Raw genomic sequence first — 19,390 nt, forward strand, 5'->3', positions numbered from 1 at the left:
TCAGATGTTGCCTTGCAGTATGTTATAAGTTATAAATCATATGATGTGAATGGGAAGCTACAGGTCAGGTACCTAAAATGCAGCATGCAGAGTATTTCCACAGCACAGTGCATGCAGTTTGGCAATCATTAATGATTTTGTGTACTACCATGCAGATTGCATAATATCAAATCTGATGTGACTGAGCCCAGAGGGAACTAATCTTGTCTTTTGGATAGTAAGCATCATTCTCCTCCATGGTATTATATAGGAAAACCTATGTTGAGAGAAATTAGAATGCTGTCATTGCTGACTACTCCTTCTAAATATGCTAGTTGCCTGGCTGTCTTGTTGATCTATACCAGGGGTGCCCAACCTTTTGAAGAGCGAGGGCCACTTAAGCCACTTGGTAACCGGTCGCAGGCCACAATGAGCAGCGCAGGCGGATTACAGGTCCGTGCAGCACGGACACAGCCCACTCTACTCTATGTGTCCTCCTATCCGTCCTGACGGAAGGGGATTGATCCCCTTCTGTTTTTTTTTTTGTTTTTTTGTTTTTTTAGCTAATCAGATTGGAGGTAGGTGGGTGTAAAATAACACAAATCTGTTGACATCTGCTGTTTCATAGAGGTGAATGGAGAGATTGAGTTGGACTGATTGTGTGAAAGGGGTCTTTCATACTAATGCAGCGCGGTGCACCTGTGTCTTTCCTGTGGGTTAGCTAAACTTTTCCATAGACTTCGATTATATCCTGCAGGTGTGGTGCACTTCCCGAAAGCTCACCAAACCTGCAGGTAATAACAGAAGTCTATGCCTTAGTGCAGGTAACCAGCCCAGTAACCACTGTGCAGATATGCCCATATATACACTGCAATTTTAGTAATAAACTGACCTTTAATAACAGTCTTCCATTCAGGTATCACCTGCTGTTTCTGTCCCCGGCAGAGTGAATTTGGTATCACTCCAAGAGACGGCACTATACAGGAAGCGTCAGCTGCTTGCTTTGCCGGCTTCATTAACAACACAGATGCTCTGGGATGGCGGGTCTGCAACCCATGATCTGGGATTGCCAATCTGCCATCCCACAGAAGGAGGTCGCGGGCCACATCAGAGGGCTCCGCTGGCCACGTGTTGCCTCAGGGCCACTAGTTGGACACCCTTGATCTATACTCACCTGGTGGCTGAGTTGGTTAATAAGAAGTTCCGAATTCACTTGTTGCTTTGACAGGGTCCACGTCAGTTATCCAGAAAGTTGACAGACAGCTAGTATTTTCATGAGAAGGTCAGCAATGGCTGTTACTATATTTTTCTGAGCATAATCTTCCTTAAAAGCAGACCTAAAGTAATTTGCTGCTGACAAAAAAAAAACTAAAGTGGCAGCTGGATACCCCCCACACCCAAAATATTTAACCTATTTCCTGGAGAGGGGTCTCTGCATTCAAACTGCTGCTCTTTCACTAATGCTTCCATAATGTAACAGCAAATGGGGTAGGTTCCAGCTGGTTAAAGTGACACTAACCAAAAAATAAAACTGATGTTGAAGTATGTATTCTTAACTCAAAAAAGTATCCTCTATTGTTGTCTTCCTCCTCCAAATCCCCATATTCCTGTTTTCTGGCCTCCTCATGTCATCATACTATGGGCTAGCTCTGCCCCTAGACCACCCCCCATAGGACTACCTCACTAGTCTATATATTAGACTCATGCCCCCGTAATGGTATTTTCTTTTTGTCCTCGTTCCAGATCTTCCTCGGATTGGAAGACATTTCAGGGCTGCTATCTAGATTTAATGCACAACATTGATTGGATATTATTTAGTAGATGTCTCATCCTATCCCTCTTGTTTGGGTCAGCTGTGCTTCAGGCCTGTCATGTTTCTGAATTAATTGTGTGTTTAGCATTCATCTGGACAGGAAGTATTTTTAATTTTTTTCTCCCTCCCTTAGTTCTGGTGGCTAGCTACATTCCATAGTATGCTTATATGAGGGGGCAAAAATAAGGAAAATACCATAATTTTCCTTTATTTTGGCCAATCCTCATGTCAGCGTCAATTCCCTGCCTTTTTAGCTTGTTGTGAGAATTTGTGTATGGAACACAGTGATAGAGGATTGGGTCAGATTTATAGACTAGTGAGATGGTCCGACAGAGGGTCGGGGGGCAGAGCTGACTAGAAGCATGTTGAATATAACATGAGCGAAAGCCGCTCCAGGTAATCACTCCCAAGTTGTTGAGTTGTGCAAGTCCTTAGCAGATGCTTTTTCGGCTCGCTGGTCATATTTCAGAAGACAAGGGATACACCGATTACATGTACTCTGTCTCAGACTTTATTGATGCTTTACATTAAAATCATCACATCATGGGGTACAGCAGGAAAAGGCAAGATTGACACGTTTCACTCTCTGACAGTGCTTAGTTGTAACTGGTTACGACTAAGTGAGGTCAGAGTGGGAAACGCATCAATATTTCCTTGTCTTGCTGTAACCCATGATGTGATGATTTTAATGTGAAGCATCAATAAACTCTGAGACAGATGCAGTTAATCTGTGTATCCCTTAGAGCCAATTCACACAGGGGCGACTCGTCAGGCGACTTAGCCGCCTGACAAGTCGTGCCCCGCTCTGTGCAATGGAACTGTTCTAATCGGAGCGACTCAAGTCATTCCGACTTAGAAAAAAGTTCCTGTACGACTTGTGGGGCGACTTGAGGCGACTTGTATTGACTTCTATACAGAAGTCGTTTTGCAAGTCGCCGCAGTGGTCGCGTCCAGGTCGCCTGAGGCAGTCGCGCTGTAAGTCATGCTGCCTCAGTGTGAACCGGACCTTAGAAGCATGTTCACATGAGGAGTGGCCAGAAAAGGAAAATTATGGTAAGTGTTGGTAAACAATTTTCTATTTTTTTGTTGCTATAATCAGACTTCTTGTTAGAGCGTGGATATGTTCCTTCTCCATAGTCCCACTGTATGCAGGAACGTAGCCACCCTCTACTGCCCACTCCCAAGATGGACTATGAGGCCGCGTACACACGCGGGGACTGTTCGCTCAACTTTGTCCATCAAACAGTTTCAGCGGACAGTCCGCTCAAAATTAGCATGGACGGACTTGGCCACACACGACGAACGAACAGTCCGCTGAAACCGTGCGCGATGACGTGAACGGCACGTACGACGGGACTAGAAAACGACGTCCTATACACTGCAATGCAAACTTCGGCGTGTAAATCCTTTCTGAGCATGCGCGGAACTTAGTTTGACGAACAAGCCTACACACGAGGGGACTGTTCGCTGAAACAAAGTTTCAGCGGACAGTTTTTCGGAATTTCCGAAAAACTTTGTTCAGCAGACTGTCCGCTGAAACTGTCCGCTGAAAGCCCACACACGAGCGGACTGTCCGCCGAAACACTGTTCAGCGGACAAAGTTGAGCGAACAGTCCCCGCATGTGTACGCGGCCTGAGATTTGTAGTCCGCATAGAGTAGTGCAAATGACTACATCTAACTTGCACTGCTTGTTCCAAACAAACAGATGTCAGGAGAAACAGGGAGGTTTAGCAGCTCACAGAAGATGTTAGAAAGAGGCATTAGGATAAAAAGCCTTCTGTGTGCAGAAACTCCCCTCAACCCTCCTAATACTTACCTGAGCCCTCTCTCTGTCCAGCGACGTCCACGAGTGTCTCAGACATCTGAGATTCTCCCTCCTGATTGGCTGAGACACAGCAGAGGCACCATTGGCTCCCATTGCTGTCAATCAAAGTCAGTCAGCCAATAAGATGAGAGAGGGGTGGGACTGTCCCGCAGCTCAGTTTCTGAATACTCGGGGTGCCCCCATAGCAAGCTGCTTTCTGTGGGGGCACTCGACAGGAGGGATGGGCCAGAAGTACGAAGGGGGACCTGAGAAAAGGAAGATCCATGCTGCCCTGTGCAAATCCACTGCAACAGAGCAGGTAAGTATGACATGTTTGTTATTTTTATTGAAAACAAAAATGGGACTTTACAATCACTTTAAGTAGTGGATGTGTATTGATTATTTTTGGAGAATAAGAATATAATTTATTGTCACTTTAAACAGAGGTTTAGATGGACCCTTTAACCATATAGTTAACCTACAGTGACCAGCGTTAGTTGAAAAATTGTTTATGGGGCTTTTGTATGTGTTCTGCCTTAAATACACAAGTGTATATTAGAACATGTAATCTACACAGAGGTAAGTGCATGTTAGGTCCCTTGTCACCCCGTTTCACATGATCTGCTCTAAAATATGCCCTTTAAAGGCAAAGTTCACCTTTAGTAACATGTTACATGTTACACCCATATTTAGCATGTAACATGTTACCTTGGAGCAGCCTCCAGCACTCCCCCTCACCCCACCTGTAACAGTGGGGGATACTCTCCCTACCCCAGCTCTCATATTTTTAAAATAACACAGCTGTGTGGAGCTCCACCCACACAGTCGTGTCATTCTTTCTGTGAATGGATGAACTACAAGTCCCGTCTTCCATGGTTGCAGATGGGATATGTAGTTTATTCACACAACTGGTGAGCACCCTCCTAGATCATTGATTGTTCCTGCTTTCCAGTAATTGTCATCCCGCATGGGAGGTATGGACAGACAGCTTGACTGAGTGTCAGCAGGAGCCTGGCATTGCTCCCGTGATCCACTGATCCTGGGTGCAATGCTTTGCAGACTGCCAAGTAATAAATATGAATAAATGTACGTTCTTTTACCTGCAAAATTATGTACATTTATTTATTTTTTGCAAAAGGTGAGCTTAGCCTTTAATTTATCTTTGTCTAGATAACTTTGGTTGAATGCTTAATACAGCTTCATGCAAAGTGAATTCTGTATGGTCAATTCAAAATTGAACTTGTGTATTTTCTAAACAGGTCAAAGCAACAGGTTCATTTTAAAGCCTACTCCACCTGCTCTGTGTGCTTACCTTTCTTTGCCATTGCATTTGGTGGGCCTGTATAAGCTCCATGTCACAATGTGTTTACACAGGACTCTCTATCGCCCCATTGTGACAGCCAGGTGCCTGAATGACCCTAGAACCAGCTCTGGGAGTGGGAGTGAGTAGCATGCTCCCCCATATCTGGAAGTACTGTTTTTTTTTCTTTGCTCATGGCAGATGAACAAATTGAGTAGAGGGGAATAAGGAAATGTAAATAAAAACTGCTGGTGGTGTTGCCAATAATGTGCACCTATCAGTTTGCCATGCACGAGCAAAGCAAAAAACTTAACACTGCACATCACCCTAAACACCCCATTCCCACCGTGAAACATGGTGGTGGCAGCATCATGTTTTGGGAGCTATTTTGCAAAGAAGAATGGGCAAAAATGTCACTCTCTGGGTGTGTAAAGCTGGTAGAGATATACCCAAAACGACTTGCAGTATTGACAAAGGGGGGCTGAATACAAATGTACACCACACTTTTCACATATTTAGGGTCCTTTCACACGGGGCGGATCAGTTCTGATCCGCCCCGTGGATATCCGTTTGCTCAGCGGGGATCACTCCGTCGATCCCCGCAGAGCAGGGAGATGACAGCTCCGTCTCTGCACACTGCGCAGGGACGGACCTGTCACAGCGCCGCTCTCCCCTATGGGAGATTGGATGACGACGGACCGCAGTGCCCGTCGTCATCCGATCCGATCCGCAGACGGATGGAAAAATAGCTTTTTCCTCCGTTACACTTTTTCGGATCGGAGCGGGTCGGATGTCAGCGGACATGTCACCGCTGACATCTGACGCTCCATAGAGCTCTATGGAGCACCCGTTCAGGTCCGCCTGAAAAACTGACAGGCGGGCCTGAACGGGACGTCAGTGTGAAAGAGGCCTTATTTGTAAACAAATTGAAAACCATTTATCATTTTCCTTTCACTTCACAATTTTGTGCCACTTTGTGTTGGTCTCTTACATAAAATTCCAGCAAAATACATTTATGTTTTTGGTTGTAAAATGATAAAATGTGGAAGGGGTATGAATACTTTTTTAAAGGCACTGTATGTGTGTTGTAGTTAGCTTTAGTGAGGTTGTGCTTTTTCATACAGGGATTTGTTGGGATGCCATTTAAAATTATAGCAAAACTCACATACAGCATTGCAGTACACATTACTGAACATAAATAGATTAAAATCCAAACTTAAAGCCCAACACTGGGCGACTCTATGCCCACAATGCAAGGGCTAGGTGGTCGTGTAGGTCTAGAAGGCATAGAAAAGAAGCTCTATGTACCAAAATCTCAGCTCCTATGGGCTGCTTGGTGGGTCCCCACAGTGTCTTCTCCCCCATGCTCTAGCAGTCTAAGGTACTAAAGTAATTAAAAAAGTATGCCTTCTTTAAAAAAAAAAAAATATATATATATATATGTATATACTCTCTTAGGTGGATGCAGCATCAGTCTGATGCTCCACCTGTTCCCCACTGCTTTTAAGACTGAGAATTCAGCGCTCAGAGACTACTAATCGCTCAGTTTTCAGTCTTCAGTGAGCAGAGAGCTGATGACTGCCAGTGCTCACCAGAGCACTGGGGTATGGAGAGGGCGGGAGTGGCTGGCTGAGCTCGCTGAGAGGCTGAGCCAGCTGCTGGTCCAGGCTCCTGGGTGGATACCGAAAGTGGGTCAAGGTAGTGCAGAACAAACTGTAAACCTATGATCCATAGGACAAATAGGGCCAAAAAAGCTGTGGCCATACTTCCACCACCTGAGTGTAGGGGAGCACCATCTGCCCAGGGAAGCTGAGGATTTACTCTCCCCTAGACTTAACGAGCAGTTAACAAAGAAAGACATTCACTTCCAGCCCTAAGGGGTTTTCTAAAGTGAAGGGCAACAGGGACATCAGTATCTAAGGACTGGGTGGATGTTGCCTTCCTCAGATGGAGTGATCTGACCGATACTACAAAAACGACAAAAAATGGAAGGCACACACACCTAGTGCATTACCAGTGACATTTAATAAATAATAAAAATAATAAAAATTGAGTACTCACAAACAGCAACTCAAAAAAGTCATAAAAACACACAGTGTGAAACCATGTTCCATATATCACAGGGTAAAACTATCGCGTTTTGGGGGGCACACTCCTTTCCTCAGATTAGCTTAGCTCTGAGGAAGGGAGTGTGGCCCCAAAATGCGTTAGTGTTGGTATATGGCACATGGTTTCACAATGTGGGTTTTTATGGCTTTTTTGAGTTGCTGTTTGTGAGTACCCACTTTTTATGATCTTTATTATGTATTAAATGTCATTGGTAATGTACTAGGTGTGCGCACCTTCCATTTTTTGTAGTATCTAAACAAGCACTTAAGCCTTTTAGTGCAGGCCCAGCCCCACTGCAAGGGAGGTTTTTACATTTCCCGGATTCGGCCTTTAAAACCCATAAAGTAGCTGAATTATGTTTAACCTGAAAGTACATAAAATAGCTGGACAAAATCTAATTTTTGTTCTTACCATAAAATGGTGTTTCTTGAGGGACACAGGGTTGAATGAATTCAGAGAAATATGGGTTATGCTGCTGCTATACATCTCTGAATTACTTCATTCCTGTGTCTCTCAATGGACAGGAAAAAAAATAGGATTTTTGTTCTTACCATAAAATCTTTTTCCTAAGGTCGGTTGAGGGACACAGGGATAAAGTCATTTGGGGACTGATGGCAGTGGCATAACACCAAAAATATTTAATCCATGTCCCTCAATGGCCAATAGAGAAAGTTGCTTTGCCTTTGTACACTAATTGCATAGCAAGGTTTTCAATGTGGAGCTATTTTCCTTTTCTTTTTTAGTATAATCATGTCTCATAACTCTGTGCCAAGAAAAGAGCATCTATGGACTGTGTGTTTGTTACTAGACATCAGCTGATGCAGCTTGTGTACTTTTAATCTATGTTAAAAATAAGTTTTTCTGCACATTGCAGAGTGTCAGCTGCTCCGGACATGGACTCTGTGTACTGTACTGTCAGAGAGAATAGATGACTTGTGCAGGCAGCCTATGTCCAGGTGCCCTCTTGAGTAATACTGGCAAGAATAGAATGCACTCTGTTTGGAGACACATTTTAAACTTGGTTTTATTTAGTAAATGATGATTGCGAGAGGGACTTGTGTATCTGACATAACAAAGAGTTCATTTTGTCACACTTTATAAAGATCAACCAACTACAGATGGGTTCATAAACAGCTACAGGGACTGTCCACTCTTAAAATGATTATGATGCAATCCAATGTAACAATATTTGTTGATTTGTTAAAGAGCATCTAATGCCAAAACTTTTAGCTTTGGATGTAGTAATCAATGGTAAAGCTGACCGTAGATGGTTCAAAATATGGCCAGTTCCTCAGGGACCAGCCTAACTTCGATCCATCTATGGTCGCTCCCATTCATGAGACGTTGCTCTAATGATCAACTTCTTACAAACAGGCTTGTTGGAAAACTTTAGTTTAATCAGTGCTGTAGCCAATCGGCTGCAGCGCTGATCAGTTTATTCTGATAGCAGAGGAGTCCCCTCTGTCGGAATACAATAGCACAGCGGGGAAGAATTCCACTGTCCACCTCAATTGTGAGGATGGGGTATTCCATTCATTTTCCTTGGAACAATGGTCACCCAAAATTTTTGGGTTGCCACCTGAACAGAAATAGGGAGAAATCTCCACTGACAACACGTATTCTGGTGAAAACTGACTTAGGAGGGCATTTTTCCCAGTATTTCTCTCACTTCCTGTTGTATCTACAGAACAAGAATTGAAGGGAAATCTCCCAAATGTGGGAAAAACCTGAAATATTTTCACTAGTTCCTAATCCATCCAAAATTCGAGAAGTTTTGCCTTTAGTTATACTTGAAATGATAATGTTCTTTTTCTGCCCAATGAAAGGATTGTTCCCCTTTTCTATGGAAAAGGAAATGGTAATACAATCAGCTGCAAGGAATTGCTTTTTGCTTTGGGAAATGTCTTCAGTTTAATTTTAAAATGTCACTTTTTATACACATTGCAAATAACACTAGTGATGCCTGAATTGGTCATGGTGCTTTTCAATATCCTTCACACATATGGACAGATTATACAGAAAGATCTGGGCTCTAGCTGACTATGTAACTCTGGGCAGTTTTATATGTGCCATGGGAAAGCTTCATGTATAGCTGTGTTGCGAGTTGCAAAGCTTACTGTGTTTATGGTTTCACACATTGTTTCTACTAGTTAATGGTATATATACTCTGTCATATTATATGTTAACCTATGGGAGTAACTTTTATGACTTTACTGCTGTAAAGCCATAAAAGTTACTCCCTTAGGTTAACATATAATAGGAGAGAGTATATAATAGTCTTCTAGAGAAGGGTAGGGTAAGGCAGGTCATACATTATGCCGTTTTCTTTCCTTCAACCACATGATGAAGAAATGAAAGTAGCTTGAAGCCCCCATCAACACAGTGTTGATGGTGGAATCCATCAGCGCTATTGCACTCTTCCGGTAGGGAGCACGGGGAGCCTTCCCCACTGAAAGAATACAATGATCATTGCTGGCGACTATAGCCGCCGGCAGTGATTGGGTCGAAAATAAAATGAACAGGCTGGTTGTACTGAAGTCGATTGATGGATCGACTTCAGTACAACCATCTGGCCCATAGACAGATCGAAATGTTAATTTGTCTATGGCCGGCTTAAGACAGAATTGTCAGTTTTGATGTCAGATCTATAGATAATTTATCTAGACAAATAGATCCCTTTGAGTAATGCAACAAATTATGCAAAACACCCGTTTACATCTTCCTGCCCATAGACTAAAGCCTGGTAAACACAATGAGATTATCGGACAAACGATTGTCATTTTTTTATTGCATGCTAGTCTCCATATCTAAAATTATGAGGTTACTAAAGTTACAAAAATTCTCGTAAAATAGAATAAAAATGTGAATGTGATGTAATGTATTGCATTGTATTTGTAAATCGTTTGATCTGGTATCATACGAGTCAGATTTTTCCCTTTGGATAATTTCGCACAAACTGTCGTGATCGGTACTCGAAAGCTATGTACTAACGATCAGATTATCGTACGTTCGATTTGAAAGCCCTATTGTTTGTCTGATTTTCTGATCATGTGTACTAGGCTTAAAAGGGTTGTAAAGGCAGTGCTTACAATCACTGCCAGCCCCTCTGCTAGGATAAAATGTACTATACGGTGTATGTCGTTTTTAAAATTCTTCTTCTAAATACCTTTTTTCACCTTGCCGATCAGCGGTCATGATCTCTTTCTCTGCTGATCTCTATCTCTGATGTATGCTTGACGGTCACGTGACCACAGATCAGCAAAGTGAAATAAGGCATTTAGAAGAAGAATTTTAAAAAAAGCACATACACTGTATAGTACATTTTGTCCTAACAGTGGGGCTGGCAGCAATAACTTTACTGCCGCTGGGAACAGCGATAGAAGGGGAGGGGAGGAGTGGCTTACACACAGGAGCTGCCAGGGAGAGAGGAGAGCTGAGCTGTGGGATGACGGAGGCACATGAACTGACCACAGTAATCAGGGCTCAGCAGCCATGATTACCGTGGTCGGGACACACAAGGGGACACAGGAACAGGCAGGATCAACCGGCCTTTTTACAGATTAGAAAAGGAAAAATGACACTGCACAAGCACTATGCAGTTTAACATGCATAGGAACAGGATCATTTTTTTTTAATGGTTACAACTACTAGCTTAGGGGGTGTATTACTACTATTTCCAGGGCCCCTCTCTGATGATAATATGATGGAGCAGTCAAGGTTTTTTTTTTTCTTTTCATCTTGGGTGCATGTGTATTCTGCGTCTGTTTCGCCTTTCAATGTTGCTGGCTGCTCTGCTCAAGTCCCGGCTGCCCATTGCCTTCCCTGGCTCCACACTCAGTAGCTGAGACTGAGAGGCTTATGTGAGGTGGGCAGCAGTGGCGGCAGACAGCTGACAGGGAGCAGAAGGAGTCGGACTTCATTGTGGCTGTAAGCTGCAGGTTTTTTTTTTTTAGAACGTTTTTTTTAGAAAGTTAATTAACTTTTTTTGCTCACAGGTTTTTTTTTGTTTTTTGTTTTTTAACTGTACTGTAGCATTGTGGCATGGAGGAGGGGCCCTAAGTAAATAAGCAAACCTTGATTGTAATAGAAGAGCCACTTTAATTAGTTTTTCTGTAGGTTTCTAAATCAGAATGTATTGAAACCAATGCATCAGCATGCCAGTAAAGCAGCTAGCATTTTCAAAAGGTCAGTAATGGCTGATTACATATTTCTGTCATCACTGAATTTCTTTAAGAGACCCTGTCATGTAGCAAAACACCTGTGTGATAAGGTTCTGATGGCACTTGAAGACAAACCTGCACTTTGTTTCAAGGCGGTAGGCTGTACAAGGCCCAATGATTTCTATCAGTGGCCTGGCCGCTGTCACACACTGGGTCTACTATAGCATGTATGGTGCTTTAGGGTGTGTTGTGGTAACGTCCCTGTTTGTATTGTAGTTATATGGTGTTGTTCAAAATTACTTTTTTGAATCTATTGTAACTTAGCCAGGCACACACAATTAAATATGTAGCAATGCTCAAACTTTGTAGACTTTTATGATATCACTTAGGGCCTTTTCACACTGATGCAGTTTTGATGCGTTCCCTTTGAGTTACAATAGGAGGTGCCTTTTTGAAAAACTGCACCACTCTTCGAAGTATAGCATACCTGCAGTGTGACGTTACGTAGGATTTAATGGGGAATAGTTTTGATGTGCTTTTGTTGCCCCGGAAAAGCACGGTGAAAGCACACCAATGTGAAAGGGGCCTAATGTGTCTGTAATCGTAAAAAAAAAATCCAAACGTCATACTAACCTGCTCTGTGCAATGTGCAGAATAGCCTTTATCCTCCTCTTCTGGGGTTTCCGCCAGCACTCCTAGCTCCTCCCCCCTGCCGAGTGTCCCAATAGCAAGCAGCTTGGCTCAATCCTGAGCCGTGCTGTGTGTGTTCATAGACACATACAACGTGGCTTAGCCCTCCCTCCCCTGCTCTCTTCTCACAGGCTGTGATTGACATCAGCAGGAACCAATGGCTCCCATTGCTGCTTCAATGTCCAGTGCAGAGAAAGAGGATAGAGTTGCTGCTTTTGTGCTCAGAGCTGTCTCAAGATCGGGCCCAAGTAAGTATAAGGGGTGCTGGGGAGCGAGCTGCACAAAGAAGTTTTTTGCATCAAATAAAGAACACATACTGTAGCTGCTGACCATTAATATTAGGACACTTACCTGTCCTGTAATCCAGCTATGTCGACACCTCAGCTCTCGGGTGCTGTCATGGCCATTATCTGTGAGGGAAACCGTCAGGGAAGCTTTCACAGCCGGTTCCCTACTATGCATCATGTGCGAAGTGTACTGCGCCTTCTGAATGGCCCAGCATTGGGTGGAGAAGGAGGTGGGCTGAACTGTGTGAACTGTGGTGAGATCACTCGGAAGTAGGGACAGGTACCTGTCAAAAACAGGTACCCGCTCCCCACGGAAAGGCCAAATGTGGCACCGGGAGGGGGGGGGGGCATGGGGGAGTTAGATAAGTGGAACATCCACTTTTGAGTGTAACTGTGAAACCGGATGTAATCTTATCACATGCGATCCAATTCCAGTGCGGACAAAAAAAGTTCCTGCAGCATTTTGGTGCAAATGCAATGCTATTTCAACCATACAAACTGTATGGCTGAATTCGCTTCACACAGGCATCTCATGTGATATGCACAGCAGTGCGGTGCGAATCACATGCGATGTCTGGCATCACATAAGTATGAACCCAGCCTGAATCCTTAGTTAGAAATCAAGTTTTAAATCCTTAGAATTGTTTGATTCCAATTTGTGCTGCTGTAATGATTAAACATCCGGATTAAAAATCATTATAGATCTATGCGACCCTTAAGGCCGCGTACATACGGGCGGACTGTTCGCCCAACTAAGTTCGTCAGACAATCCGACAAACAGTCCGTTCAAAATTTGCATGAACGGACTTGACCACACACGATGAGCAGACAGTCCGCTGAAAGCGTGCGCGATGACATGAATGGCACGTACGACGGGACTAGAAATTCGACGTCCAATACACTGCAATGCAACCTTCGCCGTGTAAATCCTTTCTGAGCATGCGCCAAACTTAGTCTGTCGAACTAGCCTACACACGAGCGGACTGCCTGCTGAAACCAAGTTTGGACGGACTGTCTTACGGAAATTCCGTAAGACTTTGTTCGTCAGACTGTCCGCTGAAACAGTCCGCTGAAGCCCACACACGAGCGGATTGTCCGCTGAAACACTGTTCAGCGGACTAAGTTGGGCGAACAGTCCGCCCGTGTGTACGCGGCCTGTCCCGAAATTCTAAAAAACTCATTTCCATCAAGTCAACTAATTTTGTTTGAAAGCCACAAAAATTTTATCCAGACCTGCTATTTGAATGTCATCTCAGAAGCATTGATCATGTATTGTTTGTGCCTAGAACATGCACATTACAATATGCTTTTTCTCTAACAAACACCACATTCACAGATACAATTTAATTTATTCGAGAAAAACTTTACATTCCGCTTCTTCAAATTTTCTTGTCATTACGGCCAATAAAGAACATCAATATGACCCCACAAAACATTAGAAAATCGAACTCTACTGGTATATGTTCAGCTTAAAAAGCAGTCTTGGACACTGAGCTAAGCGTCCTTTAACCCCACCATTTGTTTTACTGTGGTAAGGAGACACTCATCATAATGAGGCCAAATCAGGGTAATTTTTAAAAGTAAGCCGATAACCCGCTGTGATGACAGGCGGCGCTTAAAGGAGTAATAGACGAACGTCTCTTAATTGCTATGGTGACGGTTGCTCCTTGAAAGGGTTAATATGCCCTGGTGAATAAGGGAACCCAGACAGTCATTAGGAGAATCTGGGTGCTACAGATTAAAATGACATGCAGGAGAGCCCTCCGATAATCCTTCTCAGACTCCTACAGGATTTACACTCACAGGATATGAAAAAAAGGGGAGAGATTTTCTCATTTCAAAATTAATCCATCAGTGGGATTTAGCACGGTTTAATCTATTGCTTTCCCGGCGGGAATAACTTCCAAGTCTTTTTGGCCATGATCCAGCCCATTGCTGGACAGAACATCAGGCATCTTCTGCCATCAGATAGCTGTCCTGGTAGCAGACAAGGGATGATGCTCTCTGTTCAAATGAGTTGTGTCACTGACTCCTAGTCCTTCCTCCCCCCTGTTAACTTTTGGTTGGATGCTGTTGCTGAGGAGGGCTTTTTTTTTTTTTTTTTTGTCCATTTCCAGTCTGAGGGTTGCAGTTTATTCAGGCACACGCCTGTCTTAAGAAGTAAAACAAAGCAGGACCACTAGTTATTGAAATGCAGAAGCTCCTTCCATCCCACAAGACAGCCCATTCAAGTCACATGTCGGAGGTCTCCGCAGAATGGGCTGCAGCTGCTTCCAATCTGCTGTGTAGCATCAGAAGCAGCTGGACCAACCTAGTGCCTGTAAGCCTACAGGGCTCAGAGGAGGAAACCGAAAAGATCTGGGATTCGGACACTATGCTGTCTGAGGAGCTATGGCTGGACAATGAGAAGAACTACACCGCTGTCCAAAAGTCCAAAAAGGGCAGGAAGCACCAAGAGCTTCTAGCCCTGGCACTGGGGATGAAAGTGGGGGGAAGAAATGCGTTGTTGTGGCAGCCTCTCAAACTCTTTGCCTATTCGCAGATCACCTCGCTGGTCCGAAGAGCAGCCCTCACTCAGAATGACAACCACTGCAACTATGAGAAAGCACATAATTTTAAGGTAAGTGCCCAATTGTATTATCTCTTACTGCGTTCTACTGCTTGCATATCACTAATGGTTAGCCCCCCCTGTGCTGGAACATGAGCAGCTGGTTACAGCGATGTCTTTTTGGGCAGGAACAGGCGCTTAATGAACATTTCCATGTAAGAACATAATTTTGCTCCTTTACAGTTATTTAAACAAGCTGAGGCATAAGGCAGATCATCGCCTTTGTCTGGAATTTCTTGTTTAACCACAGTGGCCAACTTTCTTCCTTACTAATGCATCTTGCAGGAAGGAGTTATTGGCAGCCACTGACACAACCACATTAGCTCTGATCTTAACCCATGAGCTGCCATAGCAACGTGGAAAAATGGAAAGGTATACATACAGATACCCTCGATGGCTTTAACAACAAGACTGAGATTTGTCAGTCAACTATTCTGGCTTTTAAAGCTTCCCAGAATGCAAACGATAAAAATTATAAATGATAAGATTTACTTAGTAGACAACCGATGCAAAGGAAAAAAATAGTTATACAATTCTATAATAATTATAGAAATACTTTTTTTCTTTTTTATTATTATTAATATAATTATACATAAATTCTATAGTGCCAACAGTTTGTATACTGTTTGAGACAGTGCAGGTTCAATACAAGGGTCCTACTCATGAGAGATTACAATCTAAAAGAGATGGTTAAAAAAAAAAAAAAAAATATATATATATATATATATATATATAGATATATTTATATATAGATATAGATTATATATATATATATATATATATATATATATATATATATATATATATATATATATATATATATATATATATATATATATATATATAGATATATAGATATATATATAGATATAATATATAACTATATACATGGAAAGAAGTGGTATGCATACTGACTCTCTCACCAGTATTTTTATTAATGTATATACATTTGACATATGGCTCATATGCTGTAAAACAATAGATTGTACTATTCCGTTGTCAGGAAAAGTAAAATGATTGATAAGAGCATCAATGCCATATTATGATGACAGGGTCATTAGTGGTACATTATGGTACATTATGTGGTTGACAGCTAATGTACATGGCTTACAGTATATAAAATTATGTAGTATGAGCAATTTATATGAAATGGATTCGGCATGTATAAACATAGATATCTGTATTATTAATATATCCTATGAAGGCTGAGTAATAATTTAATGTCCAGTAATTGTTCTTTATCAATGGCTTTTGTGACAGCTGCAAAATTTGTTTTACTTTAAGAATATAAATGGATTCCCTAGACAAGCTATTGCTAGAGCTCTCTTTCAGGCCCACAAAATGGTTCTGAGAAATCAACAGAACCTCCCACATTGGAAGAATGGATTACTCAAATGGGGGAAACCCTCCGCCTAGAAAAGCTTATATATCAACACAGGGGTAAAAGGGGCAAATTATGGGCCCCCTGGTTAGATGCCCCTGGTCTAGCTCCAGTAGATTTTGTTTATTACCGCATATTCTAGTATTGAAAGAGGATCTTTCCATCCGGTCATATCTGTTTCACATTTAGTGATTGTATAGAGCGACAATATAGAGATAACAATATAGAGATAACACGAGATGAGAAACAGTAATAAAATGGTGCTAAAGTACATTATTTGAATGACTTCCTTGTGTGTTATACACTAGAGATTATGTGTAATGGTTATGCTCTGGAACATATATGTTTTATTTCCTTAGCTCAATAAAACCTTCTTTGTTTGAGAAAAAAAAGAATATAAACTGATTCATGTGTAAGCATTGTGACAGTTAGGAGAACCTGTCAATCACCATTAAAGAGCCAATTGGGCAAACAGAATAAAAAAAAACAGGAATCTGATTGGAGGACTGAAGTTAATAGAGATTCACTAAGCTGCTGAAAAGCTCACTGTTTAGTAACGCATCACCAAATAGCTTTAAAACAAGTAAAATATGAACATATTTGGACTTATTTAGTAAAGTATTACAAAAAGCAACAATGATATTTAAAGGGCAGCAAACCAAGTTGTCCAATCAACGTCTTCTTTTACTGTTCTGTCTTCATACTGCCGCTGTTTGGTTTCTATGGGTTACTGCAGTTCGTACATCATTATTGCTCTTTATACTGCTTTACAGAACAAGTGATACGGCTGTAAGATAAAAATGAATGCTAATTGTATACATAGATAATATATTCCTGGAACATGCTTTGCATAGAGCTTAATTGAGGACACAAATCATTTGTCTTATTTTGCATCTTGTTCAGTTGTTGTCTTCCCCCATCGGGAGCCAAGATTCTCTCTAGGGAATTATCAGACCGTTATCCGTCACATGGCTGTTTGAATGTTTGCAGGTTTTTTTTTTGCCTTTTCTGTCTGGGCCACATCTGAATCCATGGGGAAACCAATGATATGTCTTATGAATATTATAATAGTGATATTTTTACAGGTGAAAACATTAAAAACATAAATATATTTGCAAAATAACATAGTCCATTGTTGTAAAAAGTGTATTGCCTTATTGTTATGGAATTATGTGTTTTTTTTTTTGTTTGGCTCATCCAAAACTATTTCAATTAAGTACAACGTACATACAATAACATAGGTGCCATTTCAAGTACATGTAAATGCTTAATGAATGGCATTTAGTTTACTAAAGCACTATCTATCATTAACAAGTGCCATGCTTAGTTTTTTAAATTTTAATAGAATACTGTTTTCTCTATTGTAACATCTCAGTGCTGCTGATCTTTTGCAAACCAGTTGTATCCACTTCCTGTCTACATGCATGTACTCCATAAGCTGCTGCACTTCCTTTTTTTTAAAGCTGAACTCTTTTCTAATGAAGTATATCCCAGTGTCTAGGCTGCAGCGTTATATATAACTATGATTTTTTTTTATTCACTCCTATACAGTGGAGTTAACGTAGACTTCAAACTATGATTAAAAATGATCCCTCCTAACACCTATGCTGTCTAATGCCCTGTACACAGGACCGGTATTCCCGTCTGAATAAACTCTGAAGGTTTTGCCAACAGAGTTCCGACGGAATTCCGCTGAAATTGTCTTGCGTACACATGATCACACCAAAGTCCAATCGCCAAGAACGTGGTGACGTACAATGCGTATGATGGAACTAGAAAAGGGAAGTTCAATAACCAGTAGCCAATAGCTTCTGTCTCGTACTTGCTTCAGAGCATGCGTCGTTTTCGGTCCTTAGGAATAGCATACAGACGAGCGGTTTTCCCGATAGGAATTGGTTCTATTTCTAGGTCCATCAGAATTTTCGTAAAAAAAAGTCTTATGAGTCATACACACGATCGGTATATACGATAAAAAGCTTCCATCTGACTTTTTCTGTCGGACATTCCGCTTGTGTGTGCGCAGCATAACTTGTGCAAGAAAGCTGTAGTATTTTTCATCTCGCTTCGGTCTGGTCATGTGATCCATTTTCCCTGTATCAGTTGGCTGCGGTTGCAGAGAGGAGGGAGCGCCAACAATGGGTGGACATAGGAGCTCATGTGTGACATCACCGCTCCTGGAATTCCCAGCCATTGTTGACCGCTCCCTCCCCTTCCTTGCTGCTCCCTCTCACTGACACTTGGGATCAGACCAGATCAGATTCAGCTGCAAATAGCAAATTAAGTTTTTTTTACACAAGTTCGGCAGCATACATAGCAGGAGGGTGAGGGGACATTTTTAAACATAGTTAGCGTTAGGCCCCTTTCACGGAATCCATTTTGATCAGCTGGGGATCTATCCACTGATCCCCTGCTGATTGGAGCAGAGCTGGCAGGTTACAGGTCCGTGTCTGCTCAGTTTATGCAAAGTGGACACGGACTGGGTGGTTGGGTGTAAACAGACTCCACTGTTTGTTTACACCTGACTACCTCCAATCTGATCTGCCTAGACAAAGGAGGATGGATCCCATTCCGTTTGTTTTTAGCAGTCCGGATTTTAATCAGAGGTAGGCGGATGTAAATGGACACCTGCCGGTCTATTGTGGTGAATAGACCGTCCGATCAGATCTGCTTGAAAAACTGACAGGCAGACCTGATTAAAGCGGTCATGTGAAAGGGACCTTAGACAGGAATTCCACTTTAACAACGAGCAATTGGCACCAAGAGTATCAGTTCTAGCTGGAGTATACAGATCACAATGGGTTACTCACACTTCAGCTCCTCTATCAGTGATCTGCTTCTAGGCTTGATATGATTGGAGAAGGGAGATTGTGATGTTCATTTGACCCTCCTCCAATCCCAGCGCAGCTGGCAATTTTTGGAAATCCAAGACGTTTACTGGTTGGAGAAGTTGGAGTGTGAGCAACCCACTGTGATCCGAGTACACCAGCTGGAACTGGAACTCTTATCGCTGTGACTTTACAGGGGTGAGTGTCAGAGAGAGAGAGAGTTGTACTTAATGCTGCAGTCTAGACAGATAAGACACACTTCATTAGGGTGAACTTAATCTTACAGCACACATGTCAAAACATTGTTTCCGGCCAGAGTCCAGCTTTTTCTGAAGGTGACAACAGTGGATCATGTCTGTGCAATACCATAGCTGCTTATAGTCTCCAATGGGAGAACACGTAACACCATGACAATACATAGAACCATCTGGTG

The 19,390-nt window shown here is 42.2% G+C and overlaps 1 protein-coding gene across 2 annotated transcripts in view; it reads left to right on the forward strand.

Moving 5' to 3' along the window:
• CHN2 (chimerin 2) overlaps positions 1 to 19,390 on the forward strand; it is a 465,335-nt gene that overhangs the window by 338,484 nt on the left and 107,461 nt on the right. For both annotated transcript variants that reach the window (XM_077491359.1, XM_077491360.1), the window contains one exon: positions 14,686 to 14,763. In XM_077491359.1, the coding sequence (XP_077347485.1) occupies positions 14,686 to 14,763 (78 nt within the window). The remainder of the gene's footprint in view (positions 1 to 14,685; positions 14,764 to 19,390) is intronic.

The sequence above is a fragment of the Lithobates pipiens genome, unplaced genomic scaffold (assembly GCF_037356315.1).
Source record: "Lithobates pipiens isolate NorthernLeopardFrog02 unplaced genomic scaffold, aLitPip1_a1.2 Scaffold_19, whole genome shotgun sequence".
In the NCBI taxonomy this organism is placed as follows: Eukaryota; Metazoa; Chordata; class Amphibia; order Anura; family Ranidae; genus Lithobates; species Lithobates pipiens.